The sequence below is a fragment of the Oryzias latipes genome, chromosome 24 (genome assembly GCF_053564925.1).
Source record: "Oryzias latipes strain Hd-rR chromosome 24, Olatipes_Hd-rR_3.1".
Lineage (NCBI taxonomy): Eukaryota > Metazoa > Chordata > Actinopteri > Beloniformes > Adrianichthyidae > Oryzias > Oryzias latipes.
The window spans coordinates 16,487,327-16,513,032 of NC_136260.1; the positions used below are offsets into that span (position 1 = coordinate 16,487,327).

General features: G+C 38.0%; 1 protein-coding gene across 5 annotated transcripts in view; it reads left to right on the forward strand.

Moving 5' to 3' along the window:
* Positions 1–25,706, forward strand: part of stxbp5a (syntaxin binding protein 5a (tomosyn)) — a 107,736-nt gene that overhangs the window by 40,218 nt on the left and 41,812 nt on the right. For all 5 annotated transcript variants that reach the window (XM_078942844.1, XM_078942845.1, XM_078942846.1 and 2 more), the window contains exons 5-7: positions 9,550–9,684; positions 21,997–22,060; positions 24,441–24,524. In XM_078942844.1, the coding sequence (XP_078798970.1) occupies positions 9,550–9,684; positions 21,997–22,060; positions 24,441–24,524 (283 nt within the window). The remainder of the gene's footprint in view (positions 1–9,549; positions 9,685–21,996; positions 22,061–24,440; positions 24,525–25,706) is intronic.

Here is a 25,706-nt window from a genome sequence, read left to right on the forward strand (position 1 = left end):
TTGCTCTTTGAACACAGTTTATCTGGGTCACTTCTTCTGCCTTTGAGGATTTCCCGCCTCGGGGGCTCAGACGTGAGCCTGTCCAAACAGATGCTTTATTCTGAAAGGTTGCACTCACACAAGCTGTCCATAAATTGCGTGCAACATTCTAACTCAGATCTCATTTGTATTGGTAATTACTGCATTATTTTTCTCTACTTATTCATTGAATTTAGTAGTTAAACCAAAATTTGAGTAGAAATGTCATGTTTGCTGCATCCATCACACCTTAAAACTCATAGATTTAGAATCATGTGTTGTAGGAAACAAAAATTACACTTTGTCAAATCACATCTAATATGTGGCTTTGGCTGATGGATTTAAAATCAGCACGTGAAATTGTTAAAATGAAAAGGATTTGACTAAATCAACTAAATCTCAAAAGTAGGATTTTTTTTTAAATTCTACATGATCTCATATCTAAAAACTTGAATGTTTTTTTTCTTCAATTTTGCTACTTACTCTGCTTAATTATAGCTCCAGAATTCTTGTGTGCATCTTTGCAAAGACCAGAAAAGAAAACACTTTTTTTCTCGTCACTCTGAAAAAGCACAGCTTTGTAGTTGTCACTTTTTTTTTCTGACTGTAGCGCTAAAGCTTTGTGTGAACTTGGTGGTGTGTCCAAACTTAGCAAAGATGTCAGTTCCACCAAACTTTTCTACAATTAACTCATTGAGAAGTATTTTTAGCCTAATGTGACATGAATGCATATATGTGCAGTTACTGATTTTCTTTAATATTTTAAATGTAAGGAAGCCCGTTGGTGCTATTTTGGGACATTTTGCACATTAAAGGACAACTACCGGTATATTAAATCTACAGTCTTTAAGAATTGCAATTTTAATGAAAAACAATTTAAATGGGTGAAAAATACTGGGTATATTGGGTGATATTTTTCCAGTTTTATTTACAATCTGATTCTAAAGGAAGTCTTATTTTGGAAAACTCGACATGCTCTGTCACATTTTCAAAATCCATCCACTACTTTCTCAAAGAGGCGAAGTTAACCGCTAATTAGAAACCCCCAAATTGCCAACATTTCGGAAGTTTCCTGTAAAAATAAAGGAAAGCTGCATTAAAATGTCAAAAAGGAGCTTTTACTCCAAATATGGATATTTTTGCGACAGTTGTTCTTGCAGACCATAATATTAATGCGTAATTTACAGCAAAGTACAGTCGAATGTCACAAGGAGGCTGCTAATAAATTCGCGATGGATTCAAATTTAGTATTATATTTAGAAAATACCAGTTTTAGTGACAGTTCTTCTTTTTATTTGTATTTATCGATCACGCCTTAAAAGTCTGAAGTTGGTGTCCGATTTTTTTCTTTTATTTATTAATATATTTTATATATTTTCCCTTTGACAGTTATGGGTAAAGTAAAATTTAAACAATATTACAATGGTTCCTACACAAAATCCAGTGTATGAATAAAGTTTAAACCAGCTGCTGACATTTTACGAAGAATAAATATAAACTTTACTCTCAAAAGTTAAGGCAAAGTGGAAGCTAAAAAAATCAGGCACCCGCTTTAGGACAGTCTATAAAATATTGTCTAATATTGATTCAGTCTGTGGCCTTAAATAGAAAAAAGAAATTAAGGTATTTTAAACTAAATATCTTTTATTCTTAGTTTATAGCCTGACTTTTGGAAAAAAAAGAAAAACTTTTTTTTATAAAAAGAAGCTAGAAAAATAGTAACATTCAGAGACGTTTATCAAAACATGTTATATAAAGCATGGACATAATGGAATACAAAGTCCAAAATATTGGCAAAGTTACTAAATAAGTTTCAATAGAGACATAATTTGTCACCAGGAGTCTGTTTTACTGCAGCTTTGCAACTGTTTGGAATTCAATTTGCACCTCTGTTCCCTTCCATCCAATCAAAAAGTTCCTATACAAACACAACTTTCTTTTGACATTGTTAAAACAAACACACAAAAAGAAACTAATCTTCACAGTTTTATTTTTTCAAAAACACTGCTAAAGTTGACAGGCAAGAGCAGAATCACCTCACCTCAAGGAAGTTGACATCCACTGTCTTTTCTGATCACAAACGTACCGACTACCCATCAGTGCCAATCATATCACTTGCCAGTGATTTGTCATGGCCAAAAATTGCGAACGGGTTAAATGTCTGAAGCGTTCATCTAAGACCAAGCTGATGTGATGGACAGGTGGCCAGCAGCAGCTTTTAAGGCGGATTGTGTTCTTGAGGAAGAGCTTGACCGCCTCTGACATTTAGTAAGCATTTTGAAAGCAATGACCTGGAGTCACAGCTCTGGAAGAAGAGTCGGGTTAGTGCTGTGAGATGTCATGATGGAAAAGGGAGACCGCAAACTTGCTTGACATTTTTGAGACGGGGTGACGAGAGAAGAAAGTTCGACTCAGAAAGGGAGAAAAAAGAAAAAAAAAAGTTATTTTACGTGGAAAGAAACTTGAAGGATTCAAGAATTCAAAATGCAGCCCAGGTGATATTTTTTACATTTTTTTGCAGGTGACAAAGCTTGCTGCAGTACAAAGATTACGTTTGACAAAAGAGCAGTTGTGTTGCAGGGCATTGCATCATCTGATGCGTATCTGGTGATGAACACCAATACCAGACACAGGATATGTCATGCAGCACAGATGCAGTAAAGATCCAGGAAGTAAAAAAAAATAAATAAAAAATATTTTTCTGATTATTGATGTTATATTTTGTTGTTGCGAAGCTGCTGTGCTTCAGCCTATGATGTGCATCCTTGTTTTGTTTTATGATCCATGTTCCATAATACATTTTCAGGATTGTGTCGCTTAATGCAACACTTGATGTGACTGCGTGTGCTGCAGTATGGCGTTTTATCTCTGCCATAAACTGGGCGTAAGGACAACTGAGCGAGCTTACAACCACGAAGGCGCAATTCTAACCCAGCCACCCCACATTTTACAACTGCATGCCTGCAATCCTAACTGTGCCGGGATCTTGCACGGTCAATTCTCCTTTGCGCCCTTGCTTGGATTTGCGCTCAATGTTAAGGGGGTGTTTTTGTCACTTGGAGGTTGATATTTCTGTTCAATGCATTTGATTAGATATATATTGATTTATTTTAGAATCGCTTTTTGCTGTGATGAAAAACAGTTTGAATGAAAATACATTTTTTGCAAAAACAAATATAGGCGTTTGTTTTGAAATAGTGAGTTCAAGGATTTAATTAACTGTTAAGTTTTTTAAGTAAAAATTAGTTGTTAAATTGTTATTGGTAAAAGTTGTGCAGTAATTACACAATAGATGTCCCTGTTATTCACAGTGTTTAATTTGCTTTATCGTAAGAAAATGCACAGCTACTTTGTCGTCATGTTTTTTTTTTGTACTTAACATTTTGGCTAAAAGTGGCACAATCATAATTCCAAATATACTGGGAAAACTTTGGAAATTGATCAAAAGATGATCAGAGTGGTACTTTAAGAAGCACATTTATGCTTTATGCTATTGTTTTTTTTAAAAATCTTTTAATATGATGCTCATACTGAAGCTGTCGAATGATGCTGTGTTAGTCCGACTGCTCTTGATTGTCATGACCTGGCTGACTAAGAATCCACTCTGACATATAGGCTGCCCATCATCCTGGGGGCCTATTCCAATATTCTAAACAGATCTTTCTCTCCCTTGCTTTTCCCTTTCTCCCCTCTTCTCCTCGATCAGAGTTGGAGTTGATGGGTGAAAGCAGTACTGCAGAAAGTGTCAGCCTCCATTCATATCATATCACAGGCAGTTGGAGAGCGGAGGGATGGAAGGAGAGGGAGAGTTGAGACAGACTGGGCCCGAGCCAGAAAGCAGTGAGTCAGTCTGTGGGCTGGAGTGTGGGGACGCAGGGAGCGTCGAAGAAATCCTGCAGAGTCATTCTGGTGTAGGATGCTCTGATTACCTCTTGGCCTTGTAGGAATGTGCTGCAAAAGTAAATGCTGTAAAGCCAAAATATGGTAAATTAATAGGATGGAATTAAAGAGGAGGAATATATTAAAGCTTTATTCTTCTTAAATCAATCCCAAATGAAAATACAACTGTGGTTTTGTTTTTTCCTTTGCTGAGCTCTTATGCTGTGGGAGGATATTAGATGTTTTGGATGCAGGGAGGCAGCATCAACCATGTAATGCTACATTCACACCTTTGCACCAGAAATGTGTGTTTAGGCATGTTCTAGATTGTGGCAAAATCTTGAACGAGTGTTTAGCATGTGGTGTTCACACGAGACAAGCATGGAGGGGCTTCTTTTTCTACTGTTTACTAGCACATGTCCACCACCTACAGTTGGAAGAGGATTGGTGCAAAATGTCAAAGTGGAGCAAATCTCGTGAAACCTCCAGGCTTTTTCTTTCACAGCCCTATTCCAAAATATATGAAAGACTTGGTGTCATACACTTCCAGCCAGGTGTAAATCACGATTGTTAATTTCTCCAAGAAATAAAGACATAAAGAAAGAAAAATCAATTTTCAAGGGGTTGGCACTTCCGTGAATAAAAAGAGACGCCGTCTATACGTCACTACCAAATCCATGTCCCTGATTGGTCAAAGCTCAACCTGGTTTAACTTGCCACGTGTGCTCACTGGATGCGCGTTCTGTACGTAGAGCACAAAAACATCGTAGAAACTAGCATAGCTATGGGTGGATATGAGAGTTTTAAACGTAAAAGCCAGGTGCATTTACATAGACTTGTCATTGGAAGTGGTCGCTTGAACGTGTGTTGCGAAATACGATGTAAACGTAGCTTAAAGCTTTTGAATGACCTCACTAAAACAGGAGGAGATTGGACGCTTATGCTTCGTTCACATTGGGCTTGTTGAGGTGCATTTGTGCGACCGGTTCCATTGAAAAGACTATGTATTCGGGTGTAAATGGGCATTTCAGCCTTTCAAAACTCTTGTTCATGCATCGCCACGCAAGTTTTGAATTCCATTTTTGGACTCTACATACAAACCACCCGGCCATTGAACGCGCACTGAAAGTTAAACCAGATGAACTTTACCAATCATAGACTCGGATTTGGCACATGTATGGCGGCCTTTTCAAAAGACTGAAGCACCAACTGTTTAAAAATGTATCATGGAGGAGGGAATAATAATTGCAGCTTGTGCCTGGCTGGAATTTTTTGCATATCAGAATAGAGCTGTGAATGAAAAACCTGGAACAGGATTCATGAGATTTGCACTGCTTTGAAATTTTGCACTAAGGCTCCAGTTGTGAATACATGGGCTAGTATCTGGTAGGGACAGACCTTTGTTAACACCATGTGCTAAAAACCTACGTTCAGCGTATTCTTGAACATGCCACACATGCCTAATGGGTACATAGCTTAAGGGACATTCCCCAGCTCCATTGCTGCCCTTGGTTCCAAACAGAAAAGTAGATTTGTTTCTACCAAACCGTTTCAACAGAAATTTGAAAGAATTCCCACCCTCTGCTCTTTCCACTATTATTATTTTGTGACAGACCAGATGTGATTATTTGCTTTGCGTATTCACTCTGCGGGTGAATCTGCACAGTGTGAGGGCGGCGTCATGCAGCATGACATGAAATGATGCTTCTAAAAGGAAATGAGCTTTGCTGGCTCTTCATGATGCTGAAGTTTAAAAGTAAGACAGAAACGACATGGAAAAATGGTAAAACAGCTGATTATATTGGCCAGAATTCAGTTTTTCATACTTTTTTTGGTTACTTTAACTTAAACAATAGAACTGTTGCTTGAAAAATCTTGTTAATTGGTGAAGGGAGGTTGAGCAATGCCAGTTATAATGCAGACTTTGTACTAGTCTGCATTATTAAAACATGCTGACCAATCTCACCTTAATTCCATCAGCTGCCCATTATGGTGAGACGGTTGTTATCAGGAATACAGGTGGCTAAGATGAGTCTTCCTCACAGAGGGGCTTGGGTCTTCTTCAAAGGAAGGGTGTGATGCTCAGCAATCTGTCAGGATCGTCTAGGAAGACACCGCTACTTCTCCACATCTAGAGATGTTATCTTTGTTCTGGTATCTCCCCTTAGAACAGGGCTCCCCAAATTCCAGGCCTCGAGGGGCGGTGTCCTACATGTCTTCCAACCAACCCACATCCAGGCCCTCTGGAGAGCCCTGCCTTAGGAGGTGGTAGAGGCAACAAGGGACTGTCCCCAGAACCCAAACCCCTTAAAAGAAAAAACCAAACAACTGTCTGTTTGGCTGTTCGCTTTGCTATTCACGGCTTGATTAGCCAACAATTCTTTAAAAAATTTCTGCATTATTAGATCGAAGTATTAATGTTCCTTTTTTGTCAGCTGACAGACAAAAAATTATTCTTTCTGCCTTATTATTTTTAGAGAACGCTACTTCTATCCCACAGTTAAATCAGTTCAGACCTTTGCCATGTGGCAGGCGTCTGTTTTTTCCGAGGCAATGTGTTTGGCCCTGAGCCGGCAGGCTGGCAGCTGCCTTTGTGTGTCGTGACTACTTGAAGGTAAAGTCTTTACCGGGAGAGGCGTGCATGCATGCACACATGCATACATGCACCCAAACACGCACACATGCACAAACAATCAGGTACGTGTTTGCACAATACCAGTAAGAAATGGACGACATACTAAATTTCAACAAAATATGCTACCTGCTGCTGCCTCTGGGCTGACCCTCTTGTGCTGCAGAGAAAGACACTTCATCTGCTTGCGTATCTATAGATATACATTATACATTTGTATATATATCTTCATATTTTTTTATTAACAATCTTGGCTAAAAATGTAGGCTCCCTTGCATATCTGTTGGAAAAAGCAAACTTCTCTCTGAATACTTATTTCAATACAAAATCGTTTGGTTTTCACATGTTTATTTTCTATAAACCACACAAAAATGGAGAGGAAAAGTCAAACCTGACACGAAATTCACACAGAATTCAAAAACGGACTGGACATATTTACTGGTGGACAGATATAGAAATTTGAGATTTAAACTGCATTTCTGAGTATGTTTGTTTAATCGTTGTGAATCAGGAGCAGGCACAAAAATGCTGTTGGAAAAAGCCTGAAGAGAGGATGTAGAAGCAACTATGGAAACCGAAAACTCTTAAGCTTTCAATGAGCTTGTGGTTTGCAGTAGTAACACTTTTGAAATAGATCAAAAGATGGTCGGAGTGGGTCTTTAAGTGACAAAGAAAAAAAACAATAAAATTTGCTTTTTTATAATGAATGACTGAGTCTCATACACCTTTACTGGAATTTCGGACATATCGTCTTTGTAAACATTAGGTCATTCAGACTTAAATGATGCTTAATCCCAACTGCTGTTTCAATATTTTTCCACAGGTGTTCTATGGAATTTAGATCTAGATTCTCAAGTTCTTTGATTGTGACTGTTTTTGAGGAACTTTTGTGAAGGTTGCTGGTCACTTTCCTGCTAAAAAAATCCAGGACCTCTGATGCAGCTTTATAACACTGGCTTCTTGTGCTTCAAAATTATTTGGTAATCACAAAAATTGATGATATTTTTCACCCAGTCAGGACAAGCGGTTCCAAGAAGCACTGTGTTTCACTGTAGGCTGTGTGTTCTTTGCTTTTTCCTTAGGCAGTTCAAAGGGCTTCCCCAAAAAAGCTCACATTTAGTCCCATCTATCTACTGTACATTTTGTTCTCACAGAAGGATTATGGTTTAGTCAAACTTTTCTTTTAATAGGCATGTCCTTTTGAGTCTCCTCCCTTTAAATTCAGATGGTGAGATTGTGACCTGCATCTGCAGATGAGCTGGAGTTTGTTTGGAAGTTTATCAGAATTCTTTATAAGCCTTTTGAAACATCTTTTGCTGTCTTCCACTTTCGGCTTCTCCCATCAGGGGTTGCCACAGCGAACAAGTCGCATGGTAAATTTGGCAATGTTTTACGCCGGATGCCCTTCCTGACACAACCTTCTCAAACCGGGCTTGGAACCGGCAGAGGTAGAGAAGGGAACAGGGAGCAGCCCGGAGTCGAACCCTGGTTTCACGGACGGAAGGCGCCGCAAACCAGCACGAGCTAAACTGGCTCCCATGAAACATCTTTTGCTGTAATTTGTCATTATTTTGTTCTTCCAAATTATGTTTAGGGAGTTTAGCTACAGCATCATGAGCTTTAAACCTTTTGATTTTATGAAAAATGCCGCAAGGAAATGAAGATCTCTATCAATGGCATGTAGCCTTCACATTGACCATGTTTTTCCACCATTTTAAGTCAGACATGTCTGATCATCTTTGGAATCATATTCAAAGCATTCCCAGTGGTCTTTAATTATGATGATAACGTTTTTTTTTTTTTTTTTTTAGATAAAATTGGAAAAAAACAAAACAAAAAACAAACTAAAAATTCACACATGGATTGTGGGTTGGACTATTGGCATAGAGTAACCCCACCCCCATTCCCTTCCCCCACTGCTAAAAGCTCATAGGAGGTAGCCTGTTGCTGCCCACCCTATATTTTACGACACAAATAATCTCTTTTCAATCTGCATTTTTTGATTCACAACTATTTGAATACAGAAATACTTATTTAATTTTAAGCCAAAAATTCTTTGTATGTGTCCTCCATCATGAGGAAAATGCCACAAAAACACGTTAAAAACACCATTTTCATCGGAGTGAGTCTTTCACTGGTTCCAAATGTGATTACTGCATTGCCCACATCTGTTACTAGTTAATTAAAACATGGTGCTGACATTTTTGACCATGATTGTACAAATAATGGGTTGTATATCTGCGCATATTAATTAGAAATTAAAAAAGAAAGGTATTGGAGAAATAAATTGTAATATGTAAATTAGAAAAAAACTGTTTTTCTTCCCGTTCCTGGCATGGTCTTACAAGATGATTTGTCCTGTAGTGTTAAACCAGCTAAGGTGTCCGAATAAAATGCCTCCCCCTCATCCTTCTTCAGAAAACTGTGAAAACGAATGGATTCAGCTTTATTACCTTTCTCACATATTCAAACTCTGTGAGGGCTTTGCTTTGAGGCTCTGAAGATCATTCGCTTAAACTGAATTACAAAATCAAAAGGATCACTGCAGGGTCTAAGTGACCTTGAAATATTAGCAAGCTGAGTTACTCAGATTGTGGATTTTTGGTATATTATTATTATAATTTTACATAAGGATGGATGAAAGACTAAAATGATTTAATAAAGAAAATGAATCTCCACAGCTAAGGAGGAAAGGGTTTCTAACCCCTCTTAACCCTAAAGTCTTTTGGATAAATGAAAGGAGGAGATGAGGCGGTGTGATGGAGAATTCTGAGTGGCTCTTTTTCCATATATATCCTGTAGGTTCAGGGAAAATTGGTCTAATTAAATGATTCAAAACCCTCTTTGTCTCAACAACCCTCTTGACTTTTCCAACCTGGCAAAGTGGTAAATAACACCCTCAGTCTTTCATAATTGCTCACATTTTTTGAAAAAGGACACTGTGTGATTTTGTCTCTCCACACTTTTCATTTTCTTCTTATGCTCCGGATCTCACCCTTTTTCTCGTTTTGTCTTCACAGAATAACTTTCTGCCACCTGCCCTTCCAGAGTAAATGGCTGTACATCGGCACAGAACGAGGGAACGTCCACATTGTCAACGTGGAGTCCTTCATGCTCTCAGGCTACGTCATCATGTGGAACAAAGCCATTGAACTGTGAGTGGTCCTGGCCTCCTTTTTTACCCTCTGATGATCTCTTCCACATTTGTCCTGTAGTGCATGCCTTAGCTTTTCTGTTTTTTCTTTTTCTATTCCTTCAGCTGCTGCAAAATTAATGCTGCAGTAAAGACTTTGTGCTACATCGTAGTTTATTCCAAACCTTATTTGATATGTAGATACACAGCATTTTTGAGCCACAACAGCAAGTTTGCAGACTGATTTTTAAAAAAAGATGGAAGAAATGTTGTCATTTAAAGACCCACTGCGATCATTTTTGGAGCTAATTTCAAAGCGTTCCCAGTGGACTTCTAATTATAATTGTCGTTTTTAGTTAAAAATGGTGCAGAGCGGCAGTAGTTCATCATAAATTTGCTTCCGAGTTGTGGGCGGGACTGTTATCGGGAAGCAACCCCCCTCTACTCCTGTTGCTGAGAGCTCTCTGTTTACACTGCTCATAACCTGCACCCCCAACCTAAAATTAGTGGCGTAACAAAAATGGTAAGCGATATCTGACCTTTTCACCCAGCCAGATGCCAGCTCATGCTACATCCACACCAGGCATGGATGCATGTTCAAGAATGTGCCAAACGAGTAATCTTGCTTTTTACATATGGATTCATACTGGGCCTTTGCTACCCGATACTAGCACATGTACAACGGTTGGAAGAGGCTTGTTGTGGAATGTCAAAGCGCTGCAAATCTTGCCAGTCTAGCTCCAGGCTTTTTCTGTCAAAGCTCTATTCTGATATATGAAGGAGTTGATGTCATCAATTAATAATTGATTATCAATTTCTCCTTCATGGTCAGTTTTTGGCACTTCAGTATTTTGAAAAGGATGCCAAACACACGTCATTACTAAATTCCTGATTGGTCAAAGTTCAATTGGTTTAACTTTCAACGTGCATTCAATGGTCTCACATTTTTATTAAGAACCCGAACATGAACTTAAACTTAAACTTAAAAACATACGTTTTTCATGGACTTTTGATTGGAATTGGCTGCTTGAACACGCGTTTTCGAACCCCGGTGTAAACATAGCTTTACATGAGGAAAAAAAAGATGTGCAATGATGTAGTTGTTTACTAGTGGATGCATCAATCTACAAAAACTCAATCTTAAGAAAGTAAAAAGATCCTCCTTTTAAGAAAAAATATCTTGTTCTCTGACTTGCAAAAAAAAAACAAGCTTATCTAGAATTTTTTCAGTTATCCAAGTTTAAGAAAACATGTCTTGGTGATTAGATTTTTATTTCTTAAAATACAAATTCTTGGTAAAACCAATTTTTTTCTCCTTTAACAGTTTTCTTGATGTAAATATTTACATTTTATGAATTTTTTTACTTATTTCTAGAGGGCCTGATTTTGCAGTGTAATGAAACAGAGCAGCGAGCTTGTGGCTTGCCCAGCGTATTTTTTCAAATTGCATTTTTTATTCTGTTCCTGATTCACCATGATTTGAATAAAGAAATACTCCAAAATGCAATTGTAATGCTTACCTTTGATTATATATGTCATCCATCATGAAAAAAAAAGCCCCAAGAACATGTTAAAAGCTGCTTTGTAATTGGAGTGGGTCTTTAAATGTCCTGATGACATCCATAAGTTTGTCAATTACTGCTATAGAGTATCAGATGTCAGGTAGTGAGTGACCTGTCGGCGTTGTTTGAATGGGTCTTGGCGTGCTCCATTTAGGCTCTCTGCTGCACGGACCTAAATGACTCACCGGAGCGTTTAGCTTCACACTTTTCCCTCTTCACCGTGTAAGCATGTAAGTTAGGATGCATGAGCGGGGACAGGAGAGGAGGGAGCGGGCGGAACAGGTGTCTGCTGAGATCAGTGTACGCTACACACAGACGTCTCATTTCATCCACCGGGCTCCGGGGAGGAAAAGAGAGTGTGAGGGGAGACGGCAGGAGGGGAGGAGGGACGGAATATGACAGGGTGGAGTGGAAAAGACTGGGCTTATGCCCTCATAAAAGGGCATAATGGGTGATGGAAGACAGAATTGGTCCTGCAGCTGCAGTCACAGAAAGGACAAAAATCTTTTGATGTTTTTTATGTACAAAGCTATAGGGAAAAGTTCTGAAATGTGTGCCTGTTTTAATTTCAGTGTTAATAATTTATGTATTTCATTTGTTTGGGTGGTTGGTTGGTTTATGACTAAAACTAAGCATAAAAATTGAGCAATTCTGAAAATTATACTGAAGCTTTTGCAAAAACAGGCCGCTTAGAAGTAAGTCAAAAAATATTACCCTATTGGCATATTTTCTTTAAATAAGCAAAATAAAGAAATCTGCCAATGGGGTAAGAAAAGTGATCTTACCAAGAATTCTTATTTTAAGTTAAAATTTTAAGACTTGTTTTCTCTAACTAAGATTATCTTGCTAGTAAAAAGGACAGGGGGAATTTTTCTTGAAGCAAAAGTCTTTTTCCTTTGAGATTCCATTTTTGCAGTGCAGCATCCAAGTCCTGATAGATCTACCGTTAGTGACAGTTACCTGTACACCACTAGCTGGTTCTTGCGTATAAAAGTGTATTTTTTTTCATTTTGCTTCTACGAATAAATACAAATAAATACAAAGAAACGCACAATTTCATGATTCCCAGAGTCTGTTTGTAAAACAAGCCCCAATCATAACCCACCACCGCCGGCTGAAAGTTGGTGTTCTAACTGAAATATTTTTTTAAACTGTGCGAGGATTTTGGCCCAAAAAACTCCTGTTTGGTCTTAACAGATGTTTCAGATGTTCCTGTTGTTTGTTCAAATACAGTTTTGTATTGACGAGCAAGACTCACTCTGATCATCTTTGGAGTTTAAAAATGTTTTCACTATATGATTATGCTGTTTTTAGACAAAAAAAACCCCTGTGTTGTTCTGGACGGGACCATTGGTGAGAACTAACCCCGCCCCCCTTCCCCTCCCCGTTGCTGAGAGCTCTATGTTGACACGTTCTCCTGCTAGCTTACAGTCTCTCACACCCCCAACCTAACATTACCGGTACAACCAAAATTGTGAGCAATATTAGGGCTATCCATCCATAAAGGTTTGATCCAGATATCAGCTCAGATGAGGAAAACAAAGACATACATGGATCTATAAGTCTATAAGAGCATCAGAATGGAGCAGAGCAGGCAGGTTGCTCATTTTATTTTCTGCATAACAAATAAGCTCTTTTTTTTTAAACAAGATTTTTTTTGCTGCTTCTGATTCACAATAAATAGAATAAAGAAATGTGGAATTTTAAAATATTTGTCCTTCATCATCAGAAAAAGGACACAAGAATGTGTTAAAAACACAATTTTCAACTGAGTGGGTCTTTCAGGTAGAACAAAGCAATAACATGATGAAGTATCTTCCTTGTTTAGGTCTTTCATAAGAACGCAGCACCTTTCAAATTATTCAAGGATGCTGCTGTACACCATGTGATTGTTGGACTGTAATAGAAAGTCCAAAAACTTGGACTATTAGCCACTTGTTTTTACTTTTTCTTCACATTCTTCTTGATATTTGGACAAATGGGCACATGGGGAAAGTTTTATAGTCCTGCAGTCATTAAACGTTGAAGTTTGTGGCAGCCTGTCAAAAGAAAAAAAGGACAATAAAGGTTTGTTTGGAAGGGTTGCCAGGAGAAAACTGTTCTCTCCAAACAGAACACGACAGCACAGCTTGCAGTTGCATCTGAACAAAGCAGATTTCCTTTTTTAGTCAGGAGAGATAAAACTTAGAAAGTCTGCAGTAATTTTAAGTGCCACGTTTGTTTAAGCAAAAAGCAGCGTATAACAAGGGAGTCAGATTCACACCACAGGATTTCTCTTTGTAGCCTCAGGATGTGGGCACCCTGTCATTATTGAATCAAAAAGAAGACAATATAAGGAAATGCAATAACAGTATGACATTAACTGTGTCTAACAGGGATGCCCTCAAGGTAAAAAATAAACAAATGATCATTGTTCACAAGTTCCAAGATTGAAACTAAAATTTACTGAAGGAGGTGATTAAGTTTTAATTGTCTTCCATAAAAGAGCCTGAAGGGACAAAGTGACAAAAACCAACAAATCTGATCCTTGAAGCAACAAAAACATTGACAACTAATAAAAATTCCAATCCTAACGCAGTTATGTTTTGTAGTTTTGGCTTAACAGCAAAATAAAGTAAACAGCCTGGGTTTCATGGGAAAAAGGAACAAAATCCCATCATTATAATAAAATGGGATCTGTCCTTACAGTGATGATTGACTCGTCTCGAGCCCAGATGACAATTAACTGTGTTTAAAAGTGTTTTATGAAGATTGTTAAAGTTTTAATTTGAATTTTGTTTACAAAAACTGTTGTGTTTTGATGTATTTTGAACCACTGAAACATTATGAATATATACGTGAATCCTGATTGAAGCAGCTTCACTACACAAAAAAGTAAAGTAGATCAAATGCTTTTAAATATGTTTTTACTATAAATTTTGAGGATAGTATAACATTATTTGGACTTGGAACTAAAAAAAAGGCAAAAGATCTATTTGAGAATCTCATGTCTCAGTTAAAAATGCTCTAAGGGAGAATAAACTAAACTGCAATTACATAAATCTAAACTAAAGGATCACTGAAGCTTTTTTTTGTTTTGCTTGTTTGTGTTCACTTTCAGACATGTTTATCAAATTAAAAGCCCAGTAAAGATGAGAATTCAGTTAATATTTCACTAAGGTTTAAGACTTCAAGATTGTTTGCTTTAACAAAATTAAAAGCAGAATCTGGGAACAAAGCAAGGAAAAAACAAAAAAATATTGTGCCAACCAGACAAAATCTGAGATTTGGAATTTGAATTTGAAGGATAAAATAAAAAGGTGACTATGTTTAAAGTGAATATTTGTGACGACTAAATGCTAAGGTGTCTGTTGACTCAAGGTTTTTCACATTTTAGCTGAGGTTCTTTTTTTCCCTTACATTTATTCATTTATTTTTTTGTGTGCATTAAGATACATTTTTTCCCCCAAACCCATTAGGAATGACAGTAATTCACAGATTTTATTTTCTAATCAATACAGACAAAATATAGATCAGGATACTTTCTTAAAAGAACAACAAGCGCAAAACATGCTTGACAATTGAAATGTATTTCTATTCGATTTTTTATTTCTGCCTTAATCTGATAAAAATGGTATTTGGGGTGTTTTTAACATGTTTATGTAGCATTTTCTTCTTACGAAGGAGGACATAATGAAGAAAGTTAAGCTTACAGTTGCATATTTTAAATGGTTGTGAATTGACTATTTTAAAATGATAAAATCTTCTAATAAATACATGTTTCTCACTTTACTAAATTCGTTTTTAAGCATATTGACCTGTGTAACTTGCTATCATCCTATTATGTACTAATATTGTATACATGCATATCTCATCTGTGCACTCCGTCTCCATTTCCTGGCTGCATCCAAAGATAAATCGGGCTTATCAACACACATCATCTGGTATTCGCTTCTGCAAAGCTTGACGGCTTTGTTTCTGTTCAAACTGTGGCTCTGCACGATTAGTTTGAGGAAATTAGTTTTTTCTATGTATATATCTTTTGGTACAGGCTTCACTCACTCATGCAGTCATTCTGGTGATATAACGTCTTTAAAGATGGCAGCGGTGCCAGGAAGATTTCTCTGATTTGTTACAGAGGCGCTCCGCTTCCATATCAGCTCGAGTGTGTGTCTGCAGTTTGCTTTGAAGCAGATCACAGAGGAAGAAGGTGACCCCCTTGTCCTCCGTGCCTTTTTTCTCTTTGCCACCTCTCTAGTCAACAACGTGGAAGGAAATGTCTGATTATAAACTGCAGTCATTAATGATGATGCATCGTTTACCTGTTTTATTTTTAGGAAAATTCATTTAAAATTGTTGCTGGTTTTAGTTTTTATAATAAAACCCCTTTTAATATGAAAAAAACAACAACAAGAAAATGGTACAAACCTTTAGAAGCTATAGGGATTTCTAGAAGTTTAAAGGATCTTCAAGGACATCATGTGTCAATCATCATACACAGGTTTTTACATTTAGTATTGCTCTGTAAAAAGGCATAATCACAGAAACATTTCATAACTCTGTTTCTGTGGAAAATAAACTGCATCCACTGCATTCACGTCTGAAAACGTAACCAATAAATAGTACACACACTTTTAGAAGCTATGGTTATCTTTGGAAGTGTAAAACATCTTCCTGTGTTTTACTAGGTTACCTGGCAACACATTAATGAGATGAATGGGGCTTGAAAAGGTGTCAGATTAATTAAAATCAAAAGTTTTTGTTGGAAAGCATGGATGCCGTATCCTCTGAACCAAACACAAAACAGATCATCTGGCTCGTTGTCAGTACTCTGCTCAAAATCCTGTTTTGAACAGCAGTATTTAACTTATTTATCACTTTTGTATTTTACAATATCTTAATTAATAGAGGAATTTTGGGGTTGGTTCACCTCTGTGGCTCCTCCACTGCATCCTCTATAGGATGTGGGGTGTTCTGTGGTCAGTATCCCTAGGGCCCTGCTATTTGGAGACAAGCTGCAGTTGCTTTGCCAGTAGCTCCAGGTCTAGCCCGGCCCAGAGCCTTGTCATTTGTATGACTCACACCAATGTTCCTAAGACTGTGTGCTGCAAACTGTACGGGGCTACAAGACACAAACACAACTCCCATGTCGACGGCGTGGCACTTTAGTGCTGACGGCACAGGAATAAGGCCACATGTAAATGCGTGTTCACTAAAGTGCACATTTTGTTTGCAAAAAGCTGGACAAATGTACCGCAAAAAGAGCAGAGAAGAGGTGGCAAATGTTAGTGGCTTCCCGTGACACATAACTCATGTGAACGCTCGAGGCATCTCATGTTACTTTCACTTTCATTTCAGCCGCTCTCCGACTCAGGACCCTGAAGCTATTGTTAATATTTGGTAATTTATTTTTGTACATCAGTTTCCTGCATGGTATTTGTGTGCAGGTCTTTAGCTGTTTATCATTGCGTGCATGAAAATTCTGTAAAATTCGGTCGTCAAAGCTGGTCCAAAAGCTGCAGATGTAGGACATTCTTAATTAGATTTCTGTTGCTCTGGAGGCACCACCTTTTCATAACCAGTTTGAACATTCGCCGGGATAAAGGGAGCACATGTAGCAGTTATGCATAATTATAGCTATCACAATTCCTAATTTTCAAAACTGTCTTTAAGGTCATGTAAGTTCCCATATGTGATGGCTTTGTAGCAAAAGAGGTCCAGTCTCTGTTAACTGGTTTTGGATTTGTGGGTCTACGATTACTTTTATATTTCAAAATATATACAGATTGATCTTTAGAAAAAATGCCTAAAACACCCTAAACACAATTTTTTTCATTAGAGTAGGTCTTTAAAAAGATAAATGTTTCAGTTTTGAACTTAAAGTGAGGCTGCTTGAAAAGAATATTTCAAATTAAAGTATTTAATTAAGTCAGTGGTCCCACTACCTGTGACACAGAGCATCCCAGAAGAGTTGTAAACACATATTTACTAACGCTGTTGAAATTCCAGATAGAATACTGTTTAAAATCTCATATTTGACTATGTTTCTAGACTAAAAAGTAAAATTCATTACCAAAGATAAAGAAAAACTAAGGAGGATTGAAGTTGGAGCCTATTTCCTTTATAAGGCTGTTATTTTTCCTCCCATGAGCTTTGGGTCCATGCATGTTTGGATAGAGTGATGAGACAAACTGAAACGTGTTTGTGAGTGAAATCCTCTTACCCTGTGACCACAGACCCCAGGCCCCCATGACTGTGAAAGGAATGTTTATGCGTGGAAAATGAATGAACTCTAAGCCCACGTCATCCTATTCAGCATCACTGGGGGGTGTGGATGAGAAGCGTCATGCACTTGGAGAACATGCACACTCCACGCAGGGAAAAAAAGAAAAAAAAAAGGGGGCTTCTAATTTGGAAATTTTAACCAGATCTTGATGCTCTGTGGCAACTGTGTTTGCCAGTGCACCGCTATGCAGCACCAACTGGAAGATAAATATGACAGGAAAAAAACGAGATGCTTGAGCACATATAGTTTTTTCACAGGAAGTCCTGACTGTGCATGTCGGTGTGCTTGGGTGGATGGGCTGTGAGTTACTGCAGAATGTTTTTTTTTTTTGGGGGGGGGGGGGGGTACTGTTCTCCTCTGCCCATCCTGCCTCTGTTGCCATGGTGACATGTAGTTCCAAACCTGAAGGTTTATTAGTCGACTTATGTTTGTTTTACATTTATGGACTGTAAACGGTTTAAGAGGGGTACACAGGGCAGCACATATAAGCCTGTGACGAGACAGAAACGATAAACCACGTGAGGAAGTGGAGAGGCAGGGAGCAGCAGTTAATTTGGCTGAGCAGCTATTGGAACAGTGTTGGGGTTAGATTTTAATTGTCAATGCGTATAAGGATTTTTCTTGCAGCAGTATGGGACACTTTTCTTTTCAGCCCACAGACATACTGTAAAGCGAGATTAGATATAGAAACAGCTCGCCGCACACTACAGCACACTTTAGGTAAATGTGGCTCCGGCACCAGCAAGCTAAATATAGAGGCAAGTGACTGACTGCCTGCCTGCCCACTAACACGGAACAATCCGGATCCATGAAAAAGACACTCATCTGCGGGGTCTTCATTTCTGTCCAAAGCACAGCCTTAATAATGCAGGGGCATTGTTCACTTTTATTTTCACAATAGACAAAATAAAACAAAGCATGCACACGTTTCGTACATGTTTATCTTTTTTTCCCCCTGGTTTTATTGTAAAGATCTTTTTTTTTTTTTTAGCACCCATTACCATTTTCATCAGAAAAACGAGATGTAACAAAAGGCTGTCTGGAGGATAAAACACGGACGGGCTGATAAGAGGGTACAGTCTAGAGTTTTCTTCTGTCTCCTATGACATGCATACCTGTACAGAGAGTCATCTGTAAATGACAGTCATTCATCACAACCTTCAGTCAGCTAATGTGTTTGAACTGCCTTTTTTCGAAGTGTGCAGGGACTGGCAGCCTCGTCTACTCTGCTCCACAGGTTCATTTGCTTCCCCTAAACATGACTTCCCTGGAATAAAAATAGAAATGATTCAGATGCATTTGCATTTCTCACTCATATGAGTTATGTTGAAGTGTAACCGATTTCACCAGGCTGTGCTCCACGTGGCTAATTAGCATGAGCAACCCTGAGCACATAGTCGGTTGCCACATTTTTTTGCATGCATTAAAGATGGAGGTTTGTTCTGCAGACAGTTTGGGTGTAAATAAGGAGTGGAACAATGAAGTTACAGAAAGAAGAGGGGGAAAAGGTGGGTACCGTGGGTTAACCGATGTGAGCAACAGTGTGGGGGAGAGGTAAAGGGGCGTCTCCGAGCTGGTTGTCCCTTACTTGCCTTTAGTAAACCCAGGCTGAGCGGCCGCAGCAGGTCCTTCACTCTCCCTCTTTGCCTCGTGCACCCTGATCAGAGCTGCACATGAAAAAATTCATGGAGAAAAAGAAAAACACTTTTTCAAAATGATGGCTTTTCTGTTTGTTTTAATTAGTAATTGGTTGGTAATTTTTAAAAGAATCGGCAAACGTAAGCTTCTGGATTTCCCTGGCAATGGAGGTTTGTTGTAAATAATGCCCATATTTCTAATATATTTTTATCGTATGTCATATTTTTTCCTTCAGCTTGAGCCAGTGATTCATGCATAAAATTTTCACAATATTCAAGTAAAAAATGTGCGAACACCAAAGTAATGCCACATTTGCAAGCTCGCCACACAACAGCTTTTAAACCCGACATCTTTTTTTCCTAGCACCTTTTCCAAAGATGCCATAGGAGTTGAGAGGCGATGGATTTAAATGCCTATTTCACTGGGTTTAGCTGGCACTATAAGTGGTTTTTTGAATTCAAGATGGCAGCCTCTTTCCCAGGTCAACAAAACCTTAATTGTGGTCGTAGACTTCCCCTGGTGGGAAAATGTCACACTTTTTCGACTTCTGTTGACTTTTTATTGCCTCTTTTGCCTACCAGTTAAAAATGTCTTGAAATTATAACGAAATACTAATTGTCTAAAACTATTTCAAGAAGTAACACACTCAAAAGATAAAGCCATAGTCATTAAATGGAAATGGTTAGTTCAACTGGACTCCGTGACACATTTACTGCTGAAATCAATGTTTACTGAGCTGCTAAAATCTGTAATTTTACCCGATGCACAGTATGGCGATGTGTTTCAGAACCTGTTATTTACACAGTCAGGCAGCACAGCCAAGGTTCTGAAAGCGTACAAGAGCCTGAGCCACAGCTGCATCCTAACATTTTAATTACAGTTGTTTTCTTTTTGCTCATAATTGGCTGAGGAGAGCTAACATGTTTTTACTATTGCTCCTTTATGTTGGAGAGGAAAAGAACACAGATGACGCAGAGTCTGAAGGTGAATCATTGTTCTTACAGCACAAAATAAATATGGTGATAAAGGCTTTACGGAAGATACCATGACGGCCACCCCTTCTCTGCAAACACTTGGTGTGCAGCGTTCAGGTACACCTACGCTGACTTCCCTGAGTTGGTTGGTTGAGGAAGACCAATTTAATTGGAAAATGAATCTGTTTATTACAAAATATTGGATCAAAGTTGTTCAGACCTCTGGGTTCTCAAGCCCCAAGGCCTGAATGAACAAACCCCAGAAAATGCTGGTTCCCCGCCCAGTCCTGTGTCAAGAACGGAGGAATATCCCAATTACTTTATTGCTTTATACAGTCATGGAGGTGTGGATCTTATTCTAACTGGTTGTGTTGTTTGCTTCCTTCTAGATGTGGTGTCCAATCAGTGTGCGATCTAGACTGTATGGGTTAAGTCTGTCCTTGAGAAAGAGATGGTCATAACAAAACACTTGCTTGATCAGAATTAAATCAAGTAAAATGCATTAAATGTATGTGGCCTAACCTATATGTATAAAGATGAGGAAAAAGGGTCTCTTCAATTCCCCCTCTTGAGCTCTCACAAGAGCTTACCACTCAAAAAAGGGAATTTGTCACATCAACACACCAACACCTCATTCTTTATTGCACTTGGAGTACACCTTTGTACAAAGACTAGAATGTATCCTTTTAGAGTTTGTGACCTTCTTCTCTTGATGTGTAGATGTGTCGTCCTCCTGGTTGTGGGGGAGCTGGGGATGGTGGATAGATACACCCACATTGGAGTGATGCACTTATCTTCGCCATTCACTCCGTCCCTTGTCCGTGTAAAATGTGTGTGCTTGTAGTGCAGTATGTTAAGCTTGAAGTGACGCTAGGCAGACATCTCTGGCGTGTCTCCAAAAAGCCGGTAGGTCGGCTGGAGCTAAATCCAAACTCTAACTTTAACAAAATCATTTTCTTTATTTGAGGGAATAAGGGTATCTTCAGCAGTCAGTATAATGTCAATGCAATGGTTTCAATGAATCCTTGTCTAAGTATATGGTCAGCTAACTTTCCAAAAAATTGAAATTTTAAATATGTTAACAAAATTGGCTGATCCAGTGTCCCACATAGCGCAGGTGAAGCTTTAGAATTGCGTGCTTAAGTGCTTACATTTTGCAATCAGTTGCTGCGTTCCATGATTTCTCTTACCACAATTCTATCCAGCAGGTATCCAACAAAACCCTGGTCTGTTTTTTCTTCTTCTTCTGTTCATTAATTCATAATATGTACTGTGTTATTTAATATTAACCATAGCTTTTGTTCCAATCAACAATTGTAATGTTCCTAGCCAATATGACCTTGGCGGTCCTTGATATTACCGTGATGTCACCCTGTATAGGCAGTTACTTAGAGACAGAATACGGTAGTAGCAGATCTGAAGATCCTGATGCTATCTCAGGGAGTGACAGGATAAATAGAATCAGGAATGAATACATCAGAAGGACAGCTCAAGTTAGATGCGTTGGTGATTAGGCCTTGGAAGCCATATTGAGATGGTTCAGACACATTCAGAAAAAGGACAGTGATTATATGCATGAAAGGAAACTGAGGTTAGAACTGCCAGGAAGGAGGTCTAGATGAAGACCAAAGAGGAGGTTAATGGATGCAGTGAAGGACGACATGAGGGGGTTGTTGGTGTTGTTGAGAAAGATGCAGGGAAAAATACTGAATGGGGGCGGATGTTTTGCTGTAATGACTTCTGAAGAAAAAAAGCCTAAAGGAAACAATTACTTAAGTGTATTCTGTTTAGGCAATTAACAATCCTTTTGGTGGTTTTGGTTTTTAATCGATTATACAAAATTGGCTCAAATATGGGGATGAAAGTAAATCACCTTTTGTGTCTGTCTTCCTTAGGTCTTCAAAAGCTCATCCTGGACCAGTAGTCCACATAAGTGATAACCCTATGGATGAGGGAAAGGTAAAGCACTTTTTTTGCACATTTATGGTGTAAACTGCAATAATATTTGAGGAATCTTGAAATGGTTGTTCTCTTTATTTCCAATTACTGGCAATGCCTTTGTTTGTCAATGATGCTGGGAAAAAAAGGTTGAGACAGGTTGTTATTTTTTTTCATTTTGTGATTTCATTCTCAATTCTTTCACCTGTTAACAATGTGTATTCTTAGAAATGTAAATTGCCAGGACACAAGAAATTAAATGATGTATGGTTGATTTAACCCAACGCGTCGATAACGATGTTGGTTTCCACACCAAACAGTGACCATCTCCAGCAAATATTTAGTCAATTTCTTTTACAGCTGCACTTTCTGAAAAAATAAATAAAATGAAATCTCTGGTCTAACTTCATGTAATGTTTTAGTCATTAGGTTTGTTTTTTTTTAATTAAATGTTATTCCCATTTATGCATTAACATCATTTTGCATCCTGCCAATTGTCAGAGGACATCATTAAACATCTTCAAAGGCCTCGTCAACAAACTCAGCATCTTGGCAGAGTCTTACATGAACCAAACAACCTGGGCAGTATGCATGATTGATTTGTGGTTGGAGAGATTTTAATGAGTGCAGCATTTTATTCGTTATTTATGTGGATATAAAAGATCCTTCTAAGCACCATGGAAACGTCAGAGACTAGTTGGTGCTCAATAATGAGGTGAATGAAGTTGCGAGCATGGCATTGTTGCATCATAAATTCACATCTTTGTCTAGTTTGGTTTGGTTTCTCATGTAGTGCTCTCAGAAGCAAAGCAAAATTGGAGCAAACTGCCTGGAAAAAACTCTCATTTGGGGGTGATATTGCCAGACTAAAATGGGGGGAAAACAACAACAACAACAAAAAATGTAGGATTGTGCAAATCCTCTGAATGTAAAACAAATATTCTTCTTTCTTAAACTCCATTTACTCTGAGACATTTTACATATTTTTTACAACGCCATTTTTGCGCTGCTTGCAGTTAAATGGTACATGGCGTGTACTTATATAGTGCTTTTCTACCTTGCCTTATTATCTAAAGCGTGTTACAGTCAGTCTCCTTCACCAATGGACACACACTGATAGTGGAGTCTGCTGCCAAACACTGGCGCCAACCTAAAACCACCAGGAACAATGTAGGGTTCAGTGTCTTGGCCGAAGACATTTTCGCCTCGTTTCCACTGAGCGGTACAATATGGTATTGTTTAGAATGGTTCAGGTAATTCTGGCGGGTCTTTCCACTCAAAGTTGGACCGCCACGGCACATGTGGGGTGTAGACCAATTGAGTAGCTTGTGCAAAGCAATCAACAATAAAAATGGAGGTCATCCAGCAGCTCATTTTTTTCTTCCAATTGGCTTTTGGTACTTTGTAGATACAAGTCATTTATGTTAAGAGAAGATTGCTGGTTGCAAAGAGTAATACACTGGCTCTGGTTTGGCGCTTTCTTTTGTTCTAATGATCTTCCGCAACTGGTTTTTATCGTGTCATGACAGTAGCTCCATGCTAACCCTTCCGTTCCATTTTTCTATGGACCTACTACCAACAGGGGCCCAAAATGGTATGGTTGGTCCAGCTTAAGAGGTTAAATTTTTGATGGCGATGCTTAAAAAAATACCAGACTGGACGGTAACATACCATACCGCTCAGTGGAATTGATGCTTAAGATGCAAGGCGGGAAACCAAGCTTGCAATACTCTAATCAGAGGTAGACTGCTTTATCTCTGCAACAGTTGATTATACTCTTATATTAAAAAAAGCAGACCCTCCAAACCAACAAATCCTGGTGAGAATAAAACCTGCAAACAGGAATACCACCCCAAGGGTCTTTTTTCATTTGTACTGAACCTGGGGGCCATTTTAATGTCTGTGCATTACTCTGAACAATAGAAGCCAAGAGAGCAGGGTGCTGGAGACAAAAAAATCTAGATTTTGACAAGAATAAATCTTAAAATGCAAATTTTGAATTTATCGATAAAAAAAATTTATTGTCCATCCCTACAGGCTACCAATTCTTTACATTCTATTTACCCTTTAAGTAAACTATGTTTGGATTTTGATTTTTGAGTCAAAGTGAAGAACTGCAACTAAATAGCTATAATGTTGTTTTAAATCAAACTTAAAATACAGAAATATGTGCGGCCAAATTATGAATCATTTTCATTCTGTCCAGTATAATAATTTTTTTTTTATTATTGTCAATTATAATGTCCATTATATTTCCATAAATCTTCTTGGTTTTTTACTACTCCTGACTTTCTCAAGAACATCCCTCTGGTGTCTGCCCATCATGGGGATTTTTGCTGTATCCTCTGTCTGTCATCTGACCTGCCTGTCTCACTTGGGGCCTGTTGCTCTTTCTCTCCAGCTTATAATTGGATTCGAGTCTGGTATCGTGGTCCTTTGGGATCTGAAATCAAAGAAGGCAGACTATCGCTACGCTCACGATGAGGTAGGAACATTTCCTTCATTCATTTCTTAACTGACAGTTGGGTACAAAGCCTACCTTTTTCCCCCATACTGAGCAAATAACTGAGTTATTCAGCAAATTTGTATTATATGTATCTTGACTCTGGATTTGCATTTCTTTTGCTTTAGCTTGTCCTTGGGCTGTTTTTTGTCTGATTGAACTATAAAACAACATAATTTTCTTGTAAGGCTGTGAATGACCTTCAAATATGTGAACTGATTTTTAAATGTGAAAAGTGCTGGTAAAAAATGGAAATGCAGCTTTGGCAAACAAGCTACCAAAAATTACCAAAATTTGAGGATGAATATTTTCGATGCTAAAGATTGCTGATTTGTATTCTTTAGAAGTGTTTGTGAAGCTTCTCTTTTTCCAAAGTAAGAAAAAAAAGGAGACTAAAGTTCAGTCCACTAAAATGAGTTGTGAAAAAAAGATTGGATTTACTTCCAATATTTTTTAATAATAATTGAATAGAATAAAAAAGAATAGAATAAAAAATCTTATAGGATTTTTAAGAATCTTGTGATTAATTTCCTCCATGGATGAGAAAAAGTCCGCTTGTGTCTTTATTTACTATCATTCCTTTTATCCATTGTAACTGTGGTCAGCTAAACTTTGAGAATGGGAAAAAATGTGGAGAACATTTTCTGTATTTGTTGTAAAATGATACAAATGTGTTTTGTTTACACAAGATTTTAAGTCGTAGATTTATGACTTAAGATCTCTTAGTTTAGCAGTTATGACTTTCTTCTCCTAAATTTACGACTTAAAAGACGGGATTTAAAAAATAATTGTAAACTGGCCCTAAAACTCTGTCGTACTACAGTGGGAAATGGGATTTTTATTTTTATTTTTTTCAAAATATTTTTGTTTTTATCTACGACGGAGTTTTAGGGCCGCCAAAAAAAAAACAACAAAAAAAAATTTAAATTTACGAGATTTTATCTCGTAAATTTAGGAGATAAACAGTCGTAAATTTACGAGTTTTTATCTCATAAATTTACGACTTAAAATCTTGTAAATTTGCGAGAAAAAATTCAAAGGTTAACAATAAAACTTTAATAACTTGTAAATCAAACAAATGAGCTTCCAAACATTTGGAACGTTATCAATAAACATTCAGCTCACCTGTTCAACTGAGTTTAGTCGGTCTGATCTGCTGCTGCG